This window comes from Oratosquilla oratoria, chromosome 1, assembly GCF_046742065.1.
Source record: "Oratosquilla oratoria isolate Oo_2021 chromosome 1, ASM4674206v1, whole genome shotgun sequence".
Taxonomy (NCBI): Eukaryota; Metazoa; Arthropoda; class Malacostraca; order Stomatopoda; family Squillidae; genus Oratosquilla; species Oratosquilla oratoria.
Genome location: NC_134777.1, coordinates 69,511,688 through 69,526,100, shown reverse-complemented (window position 1 = coordinate 69,526,100; position 14,413 = coordinate 69,511,688). Strand labels below are relative to the sequence as shown.

Genomic DNA, 14,413 nt, shown 5'->3' with positions numbered 1-14,413 from the left:
CAACATCCGCTTCGGCGCCCATGGGTTGCAGTTAATGCCCTCCCTTCCAAGCCCACTGCCTAGCCTTTCCCACACCGTCACGCCCACTGCCTGACCTTTCCCACACCGTCACGCCCACTCCACTCCCTTCCACGCCTTCCCTCCACTCTTCTCATCTCACCTTCCCTCCACTCCCTCCTTTCGTCCCACCCTATTTTTTCTTTCTACCCTCTACTCTCTTTGTCTTCTCTCATCGCCTTTCCTTTTCTCTTTTCTATTAGCTTCGCTCTTCCTATTTTCTCTCCTACCCTCCCTATTACTGCCTCTTCTCTATTAGCTTATGCCTCTGGCTCTCAGATTACGTGCTGGATTCGTGATCGTCTACTGTTGCCCTACTGGATGAGAGCCCCATAACCTGTGTGGTGCGAGCTATGGGTAATGTGACGTTACACATGCGCGCGCGCTAACACACACACGCGCGCACGCACACGCATACACACATGCGCACGCATACACATGCACGTGCACACACACATGCGCGCACACACATACACATGCGCGCGCACACATACACATGCGCGCGCACACACATACACACTTGCGCGCGCACATACACACATGCGCGCGCACGCACACACATGCGCGTGCACACACACACATGCGCGTGCACACACACACATGCGTGCGCACACACATACACACATGCGTGCGTACACACATGCGTGCGCGCACACATACATGCGCGCGAGCACACACACGTACATGCGCGCACACACACGCATGCGCGCGCATACATACATACACACGCATGCGCGCGCATACACACATACACATGCGCGCGCGCTACCCAATAGACCAGTCCTCTGTTAAGGTTGGTGGGCTTCAGGCTCGGTTTTCTCTTCCATTTCCACATTTATTTGAATTTCAATCCACCTCTTCCTCCACCTCTCCCGCTTCCTCCCTGCTCTCCCTCCTCTCCTTCTTCCTCGTATGATTGCCTTCACGGTTCGCCCAATGTCGCAGTTTGTATTCACTCCCCAATACGTCGCCTTCTACCGCGCCTCCGACAGGAGTTGGGAGGTCTCCGGTTCACCTGTACGGACGCTGCATTTCTCCGCTCCCTCAGGGTCGTCCTTGGCACCTCGGCACCCGTTACCTCGGGGATATGCGGGGAGGGGGGGGGGTGAGGGTGCCTCCCGGTTGTTGGAAAGGTGTCCGAAGTGGAGACCGTATTCCTCGATGTTGTCAGTGTAGCCTTGGTGACAACAGAGCTGCGGGAATTCGTCGTGATTGGTTGCAGGCTGATCCTCCCCATCCTCACGTCCCCCCACGCTGATGGAACTGTTGTTTGATGGTCGATAGGGGCAACCCGAGAGAGGGAGAGGGGGAGAGATTAGGAGGATGGAGGAAGAGATGAAAAGATGAGAAGAAGGATCGGAGAAGTGGGGGTTGGGAAAAGGTTAAAATGATGAGCATAGACAGGGAGAAAGGAGAGGAGAAGGAACGTGCAAGGAAAGGGAGAGATGTGAAGGGAAAGGGAAAAAAATGGGAGAAGGGGAAAGAAAGAAGATACCTTACGAAAAAGGAAGAAAGGGAAAGGGTGTGTAAGGAACGAGAGAGAGGAGAGAGAGAGAGAGAGGGAGAGAGATTGAATCCTGTATATCACGACTATGTAAATAGACCTATGTGCACAGGGAATGGGGCTCACGAGAGAACGGTGAGCCTGCAAGACAGACAGACAAACAGTTGCGCGTCGGACGAACCATGGATTGTGCTTTTGCTTTTCCGGATATGGAAAGAATTCCCGGACGTATTCGTGAACGTAGCACGTTCTGATGGGGCGGGGTACCACGTACTGACGGGAACGTAGCACATTCTGACAGGGGGACGTAGCACGTACAGAAGGCAATGTAGCACGTACTGACGGGAACGTAGCACATTCTGACGGGAACGTAGCACGTACTGACGGGAACGTAGCACATTCTGACGGGAACGTAGCACATTCTGACGGGAACGTAGCACGTACTGACGGGAACGTAGCACATTCTGACGGGGGGACGTAGCACGTACTGATGGGAACGTGGCATGTCCTGAGGGTCTTGTTTATTCCTGTCCCTAATCCCAGTGAACGTCGAATTATCGAGAGGTGAGCGTAATCCTAAAACTGACTTGTCTTTGTGCTCCCTGAGGGTTCTCTATGTCGAAGGCTTCTTGAGGACAGTTGTGTATTTACGACTGAGGGAACAACAATGGGGTCGCACCTATCGGAAGGCGGGGCAAGTGCCTTCGACTGCCAAGTGCCTCCTAGTGTATGTCACAAACCGCCATCACCGCCAACCACCACCACCACCACTTGGAAAATTCTGAAATTTGTTGCACATGTCTTTATGTTCAAGAACTCTAGGTGTGCAGAACAGTGCAGTTGCTTTGAACAAAGGTGTTAATTGAGCAGTATTAGCAGTACAACACTTGAACTGTCTAGAGGTTAGATAAAGCATCTTTATGAAGATTGGCCATTGTATACGCACGAAACTCGTAATTAAGAACGAAAATACATAAAAATGGCTCGGATAGGGCTTTATCCACATTTAACCCATTCAACTCCGATGACAAGATGTCTTGTCATTTGGTCAAATAAAACAAAAAATCATAAAACACCAAAATGTTTGATCAAACACCAGAAAAATATGACGTCGTCAGTCCTGCGAGCGAAGCGAGGAGGACTGATGACGTCATATTTTTCTGGTGTTTGATCAAACATTTTGGTGTTTTATGATTTTTTGTTTTATTTGACCAAATGACAAGACATCTTGTCATCGGAGTTGAATGGGTTAAAACCCAATTGAAATTGGTTACACAATCTAGCGATGAAGTCCACGCAGTAGACCGTATATTACTTAAAATTGGTTCCTGGGAATATCTTATGGACACGAACAAAAGATCATCATTAGTATTATTCATTTATTTATTCACTTTTTTCATCTTCGATTTGCCTCGTTTCATCTGTCTTGCTCACAAGTCCTTTTTATATAATTTTTACTAAGTATCGCACGTCTACTTGATATATTTTTTTCTCTCCGTCTCGAGGGAGATCAAGCGCTAGCCTACCGGGGTGCACCACCCAATGTGTGCTACCTCAATCGACGTGCTATTTTTATCGCAACTCGTGAGCCCCGCCCCATCCTCCACGCCCTCGTCAAACGTTTTCGCTCGTGCCGGGTCGTGTCGGGTCGGGTCGGGTCGTGTTGTGCGAGTCGAAGTGTGGGCGTGGTTGACAGTTGTGGTGTTTTGGTACTTTTGATATTTTTTAGATGTATTTTTAGGATCGTGAGGGCACTGTCTGTCACAATTTGTTTATGTATTTTAATTGGAAATTGTAACTATATTTCATTTACATTTGCGGGCTTTATTTGTAAGCATATATTCGTGAATCTGTCATTTATGGGATCTTGTTTCTTTCTCTTGTTGGTATGATTTCTGACCCTTCTTTCATGGCCTGTAGTGTCCTCCATTGCCACCGAGCTTATCCTACCTCTGTTTCGTCTGCTACATCTTCTAGTATTGCATAGCTGTTTTTGACTTCCGCAATGAATTGTTCTCCGATTTCTGTGTAATTTAGTAGTTTATTTATGCTATGATTTCTCTTTGGTGTTTTTTTTTTTCGTGTTAACCGCTACTACTAGAATATGGTCCAACTTTCTGTTTGCCCCTTGATAGGTTTTTACCTGTGTTACTGCGTTTCTGAATCTTCTATTTACTGTTATGTAATCTATTTGGTTCTTATATCTGTCTCCTGAGCTTTTCCATGCATATAGTTTGTGTGGGTGGTGTTTGAACCATGTGTTCATTATGACTTGTCCTTGCACCCTTCAACCCATCTGTTGTCTCTCTCATTTGTTATATATATTTACTGTATGTATATATATATATATTACTCGAGAGTGGGACTTGTACTTTGTATACCAGAAGGGGTGGGAGAGGAAAGGGAGAGATGGAGTAGGGGGAGCATGCGTGATTGAATACCATTGGGGTGGGGGGGGAGGCCTTGGGGGAGATGAAAGGGTTCATGGGTCTGACCTGACCCAAGTAAACCTGACCCGCGGTAGTAGGGTGGGAACGATTTGCGCGGAAGGTTGGGATGGGTTGAGTGAGGGCATTGTCCTGTTGTCCAGGAAATTGAATTGTGGGTGGTTACTTGTTAGTCGACCCCTGTGTAGTTCGAAGATGGATCGTTTTTTTTCGCTTTTGTTTATATTTACATAATATTTTCTTCTCTCCTTTCACTTTTTTACCCTTACTTAATCTCTCCCCCTTACTGTCTTCCCTCTACACACACACACAGACACACACACACACACACACACACACACACACACACACACACACACACACACACACACACACACACACACACACACACACACACACACACACACACACACACACACACACACACACACACACACACACACACACACACACACACACACACACACACACACACACACACACACACACACACACACACACACACACACACACAGAGAGAGAGAGAGAGAGAGACTCGGTGGCGCGGTTGGTAGTCCCGGACTGTCACTACGGCGGTCCGGGTTCGAATCCTGCCCAGGGCTGAAATAATTTCAGTATCGCTGCGCTTCGAGTCGTTACTCCAACTCTCGTGGGTGGGGAGTTGGGTGTGTGTGCGTGTAAGGTCACAGCATTACCCATAGATCGGTCATACGAGGTTTGAACTCTCTTCCGGGAGGGAAATAGCTGTCGATCACGAGTCCAACACACGTGATCCAAAGACCAAGGTGAATCACACACACACACACACACACACACACACACACACACACACACACACACACACACTCACACACTCACTCACTCACTCACTCACTCGTATTCCGTCCGCCTGTGGTCGTGAGACCAGTGCTCTCCACTTCCAGGAGGTTCCTCGTCTCCGTTTTTTGGCGTGTGGCCACAACGGAATGCCTACGGAACTGATGTAATAGTTTCTACTTTTGGTTTATTTACATTGGAACCCCACTCACCCAGCCTCCTCTCCTTCCGTATCCTTCTCTGCCCCCCCCCTCACCTTTCTCTTGTCCTCTCCTTCCTTTCCCCTCCTTTCCCTTCTTCCTCCTCCTTTCCCTTCTTCCCCCTCCTTTCCCTTCCTCTCTTCCCCCTCCTTTCCCTTCTTCCCCCTCCTTTCCCACCTTCCCCCTCCTTTCCCTCCTTTTCCTCTCGCCTTCCTTTTCCTGCTCCCCTCCCCCCACACTGTACTGGAAGGGAAGAACTACGGCATAGAATATCGGCGTTGCTGCCCCCCCCCCTCTGTTGGTTTTACGGGGGGTGGGGGGCTGTAAGGGAAGGGATGATGCTCTATTTAAACCCACGTAAGCCGACCGATCGACTTTGTATTTTTGGTTCTGGATGTGGTCTAGTGTTGTCTTGCCTCTCTCCACCCTCGCCACGGTCGTTAAATTGTTGACATATTTATTATTGTATTATATATTATTTTTTAATGTATAAATGTATACAATTTAATCTTGCGACCCATGGAAGATATTACTAGAGGCCATTGTTCAGCGGTGGATTTCCAGTGGCTGATATAGTTAATTATGGGGTCATGCAGGAAGACCAAAGGTTTGCAACAGAGCACGTCGACAGTCGGGTATTTTAAACTTGGAACTGTTTCAGATGATTGCATCCGCAGGAAGTTTGTTCCCTAACCTGTAAACTTTTCCACGGCCTTTGTCAAGGTCTTTATATTTTTGTGTGTGCATTGCATAATCAGGAATTGTATTGTTTACTGGCTATAAGCTCATGAGTTATACTTTCATTCCATGAAATTGATTTAGGGGGTTTAGTGTACAACGAGATTCGGTGGGGACGACACATCCTCTCCTAGGTACATGTGATGGGTTGGTATGAGGGGATAGTGGAAGATAAGTGTAGCCTAAGGTAACGAGTCCGTTTTATCTAGCTATATTATTTGCTTAGAACAGATGACTTTCTTTAATCGTAATTCAGAATTCGGGAATTTCATGTAAGGTTCTATTTTTGAAGTAGGCCTTTGCTAGAAACTTGACTCCGATATTCGGAATTGTATAAAATTTGGAACTTTGTTCTGAATACTGGAGATTTTCTTTTTTTTTTTTTTTTTTTTTTTTTTTTTTTTTTTTTTTTTTTGGTTAATTGAAATTCTCGTTAACGGGTACAACAATTTGTTGAATAGAATACATTTGGTTGAAGGATTGCCCGATATGAAGTTGATTCAATCCAATCTTCCACTGAATGAAATCGAGTCAGCGTAGAACAGTTGATAAGGATCTATCCTGTTGAAGGGATGGATTCTCGGGTGAACATTGAGTATCTGTGTAAACAAGACCCGGATGGAATTAAAGAAGATCCGGTCTCGATTTTTTCCCCAGAGATCAAAGAGCCTTGATTAGCTAAGAATAATTTATTTGTTGCAGGCAAGGGAGAACGTTGATTAGGTGTGCTCCCTCCCCCACTAATATATATATATATATATATATATATATATATATATATATATATATATATATATATATATATATATATATATAAATTGTGTGTGTGTGAGAGAGATTCACCGCGGTCTTGGATCACGTGTTGGACTCGTGATCGATGGCTATTACCCTCCTGGATGAGACCTGAATTTCATATATGGCCCGATTTTTGAGTAAATATTGTGTGTGTGTGTTTGTAATTCTTTGTCTCCCTACCCTGGACTCCTGCTCGTACCAATTTTGTAATCTGCGCGTTCACATGATTTTCAGGTATTTGATAAATGGGTTGAATACATAATACAGTCTTAGGAGAGGGGGGGTTCCCATCTACCTCCGTTGACCAGGTTTGGCTTTAGAATTCATGTTCGTGTCTTGCCTTGCCTTGGCTTGTCTCGTCTTGTCTCGCCCCGCTTTCTGCACGCCTTTCGCCCATTACGCGCCATAACGCTTTCACCCTATCCCCCATTCCGCCGTCGCGTGAACGTGGCTTTCTCTTCATGACTCGACTTTCTACAGCGGCGTTACACTGCTCTTGTCACATTACCACAGTATTCCACCATTGCCACACTCCCTTTCACCACACTTGTGTACTTTCACCACACTGACTCCGTTGCACCATGGCATTCCCCCACCCTTTCACCCTCTTTTTCACCACACTTTCACCCTCTTTTTCACCACACTTTCACCCACCCTTTCACCACATTTTCCCCCATGACCACACTTCCCCCCTTTTCTCTACATTTCTCCCCTACATTTCTCCCCTTTACCGGTCTCCTCCCTTTCCACCACACCTCTTTGCGACGCTTACCCGCCTAGCACACACGTCCACTACACTCCTACTCCTTTTGTCACTTTTTAACCACAATTTTCTCCTTTACCACACTTTGATCTCTACCACACTTTGATCCATCATACACACTCTTCCTCCTCCTCCTCCTCCTCCTCCTCTCCCTCTTCTCCCTCCTCCTCCCCCTCCTCCTCCTCCTCCTTTTCCCGCCTCACTTTTTCTATTGTCCCGTTCCCTAGCTTCAGAACCCAGTATCTTCATTTACAGAACTTCTGTATGGTACAGACCCCAACCCCCACCACCAGCCTTCCATCTCCTTGAGTTATACATATGACTCCCAATACTTACCTATTCCACTTTTTTAAATCTTGAATCTCCTCCTCCTCCTCCTCCTCCTCCTCCTCCTCCTCCTGTTCTTCCTCCTCTTCCTCCTCTTCCTCCTCTTCCATATTTTCCTCCTTTCACGCCGTTTCCACCTCAACCACAAACTTTGAATGTACTGTTGTCTACCTTTAATCCTGTCTTCCCCCACCCCATGTCTACCACGCCTCCCTCCCCCACCCTCTGTGCCACACCCATTCTCCCTGCACCATTTTCACGCCCGTTGTATACATTGCCGCCTCTCCTACTCTCACGCCCACTCCCCCTCTGCCACACCCCCTTCTTACCCCCTACTTCCTTGTCACAGCCCCACACCCTCCTCCTCCTCTATCGTTTCTTGATTAGTCACGTATTTCTTCTTTGTTCCTTTCTCTTCTTCTTTTTTTCATTTGCCTTTTCTTCAGACCGCCCACACGGCGCCAGCGTGCGTGAGCGTGGGCGTAATTACCCCTCGCACGCCCAAAGGCTGTCGGGGGTTTTGGTCGTGTAGTGTATTCGCCTAACGAGATGTCACGTCCTTGGCGTGATACCGGGTCGTCGTCTTTGCGACACGTGACGTCATACGACGCAAGGTTTGAGCGAGATGGGTCGATGTGACGTAGCACCTACGTCACGTGTTGTGATGTAACATTTGCGTCATCGTCTCGGTGGGACGTGTCTCTTGTCCTGTCACCTGATGTGACGTCACAGATTTGCATGGTGTTCTCGACGTGACGCGTCTCGTGGCCTGTTACGTGTATGTGACCTGCAGCGGGACGGCCGGCCTGCTTGTATATCCATCATCGTGGGGTCTACTAGTTTGTAGCCTACCTCCCCATATCCTAGGCACGCCCTGTTTGGATGTACCGCCTTGAGTCCTCCACCTCCCTCCTTCCCCGCCCACCCGCCCACCCATCGACCCAAGCCGAGCACACGTCACCACTCCCACGCCACGCCCTACGTCATCCGTCCCACGCCACGCCCACGCCTACGGACGCGCGCATGAACCGCCCACACATCCACGCCCGCGCGGGACTTGCAACAAAGGTGCGCTCTTGCCTTGTGCACATGCGCAGGTGTGCGTTCGCGCGCGCGCGCGAGGTGGCCCCGTCGACGACGACGACGTTGGACAACGCCCTCTTCCGTGGAGGAGCTTTGTGACTTGAGGTCCTTCGGCTTCACACCCGTCAGCGCCTCCGTCGGGTAGGAAAGTCCCGCGCCGCGACAGTTCGAGCTCCCTGCGCCGTCCGTCACTTGTCTTCTTGGTCCTCCCACGTCGTCACGCCGCCCGCTCGCCCGCCGTCGCCGCCTCCGTCGAGTTGCCCTGATTCTCCTACGTGTTCCCGTAGCGACCATAAGGATAATTTCCCTTTGATGCTCAAGGGGTTGTCACACTTACGCTCCTCGTCGTGCAGGAAGGCCATGGTTCCCATGGTAGCTTTGTTCTCCTCCTGCCAGGCAGGTAGGTAGGTTGGTAGTTCGGTAGGGAGTGCGTGAGGGAGTCGTGGGAGGGCGGTTGGGAGGTGGGGTGGGGTTGGGGGGGGTATGAAGTGCCACGATAACGTCGCTCCCGCCCATCGGGACCTTATCGGGAACCGTATCTAAGCCGGCAACTTCGCTATCTCGGGACAATGAGTGAGGGACTGGCTGGCTGGCCGAAGCCGGGAACTTGAGGACGAGGTTGGGGGATAGGTAGGTTGGGGGGCGGATGTTACGGCCGACCTACACAGGCTGCAGCTTGCTTTAGACGGACGACCTCCTGCGGCCTGCACGCTACCTCCCCCCTCCTCCCCGTCTCGTTGCAGCGAGAGCAAAGGGATTACCTCTCTCTCTCTCTCTCTCTCTCTCTCTCTCTCTCTCTCTCTCTCTCTCTCTCTCTCTCTCTCTCTCTCTCTCTCTCTCTCTCTCTCTCTCTCTCTCTCTCTCTCTCTCTCTCTCTCTCTCTCTCTCTCTCTCTCTCTCTCTCTCTCTCTCTCTCTCTCTCTCTCTCTCTCTCTCTCTCTCTCTCTCTCTCTCTCTCTCTCTCTCTCTCTCTCTCTCTCTCTCTCTCTCTCTCTCTCGCTCACACACACACACACACACACACACACACACACACACACACACACACACACACACACACACACACACACACACACACACACACACACGAGAGAGAGAGAGAGAGGAAGAGCTTTTACTAAGATTCGATTCGATTCCACGTTGTGTTTATCTTGTACGGCGACCCCTTTTATCCCACTCCCGACATGCACAGGCACGACTCCCTCCGTATTTCACTTCTTCCTTCCTCCCCATCATCTCTTCCTCCCCGTCCCCATTACCTCCCTCTCCCACCCACCTCCGGTCCCATATCTCCCCACCCCCTCTTTCCCATATCCATTTTTGTTTCCTTGCGTCCCTCACTTCCTCTTCCACATCCTTTCTCTCGTTTGTGTTTGTAAACATACCCCCCCCTCTCTCTCTCTCTCTCTCTCTCTCTCTCTCTCTCTCTCTCTCTCTCTCTCTCTCTCTCTCTCTCTCTCTCATGCATGTGTGCGTCTCCCTTGCTTTGTTTATTTATTTTTTATCTATTTGCTTTATTATTCCATGCTTGTTATCATAGAACAAGAACCTTGATTCCCAAAGTCACTGGACAGACTTCGCCCTCAATTCATTCTTCTCCTGCTCCACTTCCTCCTCCTCCTCTTCCTCGTCCCCCTCCCCCCCTCCTCCACTTAATAACCACCTCCTTTTTTTTCCCTGATCCATTTGTTTCCTCTTCTTTATTCCCCATTTCTCTTTCTCCTATTCCTTTTTGCTCGCCCATCCTCCCCGTCCTCTATACTCCCACTCCCTTTCCTCCCCCACTTACTCTTCTCCTATTCGTCTTCTTCTCTCTTCTTCTTCCTCTTCTTTCCTCTCATCAATACCTCCGGTCTTCGTTTTCCACTCTTACGTCACTTCTCCTTCTCCTCCACCCCCCTCCCCCTCGCCTACCCCTCTTCGTTCGTCCTCTCGGCACCAGCAGCATCACCCACACCAGCAGCAGCAGCAGCGAGGATTAGTCACCACCTGTACGACGAGCCACCTGCTGCCGCTGCATGTGTGTGTTCTGTCCCCCGTGGTTGTCCCTTTGCGCTGCGCAGGAACGTTGTCAACCGCCCGTTCTACATTTGCAAGCTCGTACGGTAATTGTGTGTGTGTGTGTATATGTGTGTGCGTATACGTGTGTGTATGTGTGCGTATGCGTGTGTGCGTGTATGTGTATGCGTGTGTGTATATGTGTGTATGTGTCCTTGTGTGTGTGTGCGTGTGTATATGTGTATGAACGTGTATACCGGCTCTGAACTCCTATGTATCACTGTTTTTCTGTGTATTTCTATCTCTCCTTGCCTTCCTTTCCTCCCAGGTTGCTCTCGCTCGCTCGCTCGCACGCACGCGCGCGCGCGCACACGTCAATTAGGAATACGCCGGCAATGCCAACGCCACTTGAATCCGGCGGCTGGCCGGACGCTTGCCGGATCGTCCGGTATTGTCACCCGGTGTCTGGGAGACCTCACTCTACCTTCACCATCATCACCACTATCACCATGCCCGAACATTTTCACCACCGGGTGTGGTGGTGGTGGGTGCTCTTTTGAGTTTAGAACACCGTCGTGTAGGTCCGTTATTCCCACCAACATTTATTTATTTATTTATTTTAATATTTACGATTCCTCGTCACCGTCAGCCTGCACCACCACTATCACCACTGCCAATGCCACCAACGCCACCGTCATGACCACCGCGGTCTCTCCCTCCTCCTCCTCCTCTTCCTCCACTACCTCCAGCTCTCCCACTATCACCACCGCCACACCAGCACCACTGCCCCCCCCCCCCGCCCACCATCCCCATAATCTCCAACCATATTGAAGAGATGTTTTGGGCAGTGAAATTATATTTTTTCTGAATGTGGTTCAACAAAGCCAGTTAATAGACTGGTATTACAAGGCTCGTATATTGTTTGGTGGTGTTTAGTTTTGTGTTTTGATCCATGGCCCACGTCGTGAACAGGCCCTTTCACCACCATCTACCACCACCCACCACTTCTTCCACGATCACCCACTTAGCCTCCACCACGCCCACAACCGCCCACCAACTCCTTTACCGTTGCCGCCTACTACTACACACTCCACCACCACCACCACCATCGTCCTCTACCTCCTCCTCTTCCACCTCCTTCCTCCTCCCTCCTCCTATTCTTCCTCCTACTCTTCCTTCTTCTCCTTCTCTTCCTTCTACTCTTCATCCTATTTTTCCTCTTCCTCATTTTTCCTCCCATCTTCAACACTTCCACCTTCGTTATCACTACCACCATTACCATATTTAGCCAGCCTCCTCCTGTCACCATTGCACTCTTAATAACCAACTCCTTCCGCGTGGAAAAAAAATATTTTGGTTGTATCTGCCGCCAGGCTATTTTATTCGTGTCCGCGGAATTCCAAGGTCGCCGCCATTTCTCCATCGTGGCCGCACGCACGCCCACCCGTCCGCGTCCGCTCCGCCCACGCCACCCAACATCCACCACCGCCTCCGCTCGCATCGCCGTTTTCGCTATAGTTTCGCGTTTGAGCGGTTTACGAGGATAGGAACGCTGGTAAACGACAGTCCATAACAACAACAACCGTCAATAGTACAACTGGATTGTTTTCACCTTTACCACCACCACCCACCTCCACTATCACCACCACCCACCTCCACTATCACCACCACCCACCACCACTATCACCACCTCCCACCACCACTAACACCACCTCCCACCACCACTAACACCACCTCCCACCACCACTAACACCATCTCCCACCACCACTAACACCACCACCACCCACCTCCACTATCACCACCACTACCACCCACCTCCACTATCACCACCACTACCACCCACCTCCACTATCACCACCACTACCACCCACCTCCACTATCACCACCACTACCACCCACCTCCACTATCACCACCACTACCACCCACCTCCACTATCACCACCACTACCACCCACCTCCACTATCACCACCACTATCACCACCACTACCACCCACCTCCACTATCACCACCACTACCACCCACCTCCACTATCACCACCACTACCACCCACCTCCACTATCACCACCACTACCACCCACCTCCACTATCACCACCACCCACCTCCACTATCACCAGTATTACTACTACTGGTACTACTACCAGGATTTGTACTACCACCAAGATTTTGACATCGCCATGCTTGTTTGGCGCCACCTGCACACACCTGCAGCTGTTCCAGCACCTGCAGTCCGTGGCTGCGTCGCCCTCCCTGCACGTTCCTTGTCCCAACGCCCACGACTATCACGCCTGCGACTAACACGCCCACGCCACCCACGTGCATCTCTGAACATATGTAGATGGAGACTCGCAGCTGTGATATCACCTCGGGTCTACCATCGTTTCCGGTTGACTAAACCATGGCCAATGCTACCACCACTAGCACCACCACACCCACTGTTTGGGTTCCCCGTTCCCATTACCGTTACTGTTACCGCGACCGTTACTGCTACTGACATTGCTAACAATTACAGTCATTACTGGTCCCCCAGGCAAGACTACTACCGCCATCACCACCACCAATACCACTACGAGTGCTACCATCGCTGATCCCAATACCAACTCTGACACCTATCCTCTCCACCACTACCTCCTCATACACCACCTCCACCACAGTAGACGCCACGATCTCCAGCCAGGGCCGCTATCGCACGCCCTAAATGGGCGTGCGGGCTGAAACGAGAAGTACGAAGCAGACCGACCGACGGAGCGCTGTCTGTCTGTCTGCGTCTGCATGGCTGCCTCACCCGCACCACCATCACGACCACCACGATATATTTATTTATTTATTTGTTTGCTTTATTTCATTTTTGCTCGTGGGGAGCGGTGGATATCAAAGTTGAAATACTTTGCGGTGTTGGTCACCAGCGATTCTCTCCCACCACCACCACAACAATTATGCCATAACATCTACTGGCCCACTTGTAGAACAAAAACAAAATAATTAAAAACAATCATTCGCTCCAACAACCAACAACAACTACCCTTAAGCGGTTCACAACCCCCACGAATATAACCGAGCAATGGCAGTAATATACAACCTGCAACAGGAAACGGCACCATCACAAAAAACTACAGCTTAGATAAATGAACAGACAAGTAAATATTTGAGTAAATATAAAAACTAGTTCGGGGGCACAGTACGAGGTCTGACAGTTCTCATCCTCCACCACCCCCGCCTCCTCCTCCTCCTCCTCCTCCTCCTCCTCCTTCTCCTCCTCCTCCTCCTCCTCCTCCTCCTCCTTCTCCACCTCCTCCTTCTCCACCTCCTCCTCCTCCTCCTCCTCCACCACCACGACTACCACCACCACCACCACCACCGAGCTCCCACGCCTTTCACGATTTCCCTCTTCCAAATTGGACTAGTATATTTTATTCAGCTGCGGCGGTTGAGGATCTCTTGTTAGAATGGGGTCACGGTCTGTATGGACCTCGTTCATTAGGAAGTCGCCCCCCCCAGGGCTGAATAAAATCGGCTGCGGGGTATGGGGCGGAGGAAGCCAAACCGACCAATCTCGGGAACTGGGGCTCCCAAGGGAGAGTGGGAGGGGGGAGGGGGATGACAGAGCGGCGAGGCGGGTTGGGGGGAGGAGAGAGCGTAGGGGGGGGATAACGCCCACTTGAAACCTTCCCACGCCCTCTCTCTC

The 14,413-nt window shown here is 50.2% G+C and overlaps 1 protein-coding gene across 8 annotated transcripts in view; it reads left to right on the top strand.

The window, feature by feature from the left end:
• The window catches only part of LOC143035073 (uncharacterized), a 132,550-nt gene that overhangs the window by 21,896 nt on the left and 96,241 nt on the right, over positions 1 to 14,413 (top strand). The window contains exon 1 of one of the 8 annotated variants that reach the window (XM_076201616.1): positions 8,752 to 9,130. The exons of 3 other annotated variants lie outside the window; for them this stretch is intronic. In XM_076201616.1, coding sequence (XP_076057731.1) covers positions 9,043 to 9,130 — 88 coding nt within the window. In that variant the 5' untranslated portion in view covers positions 8,752 to 9,042. Of the gene's footprint in view, positions 1 to 8,751; positions 9,131 to 14,413 lie in introns of those variants that run through there. 4 more of the 8 variants (XM_076202202.1, XM_076202292.1, XM_076202359.1 and 1 more) reach the window with 4 other exon arrangements.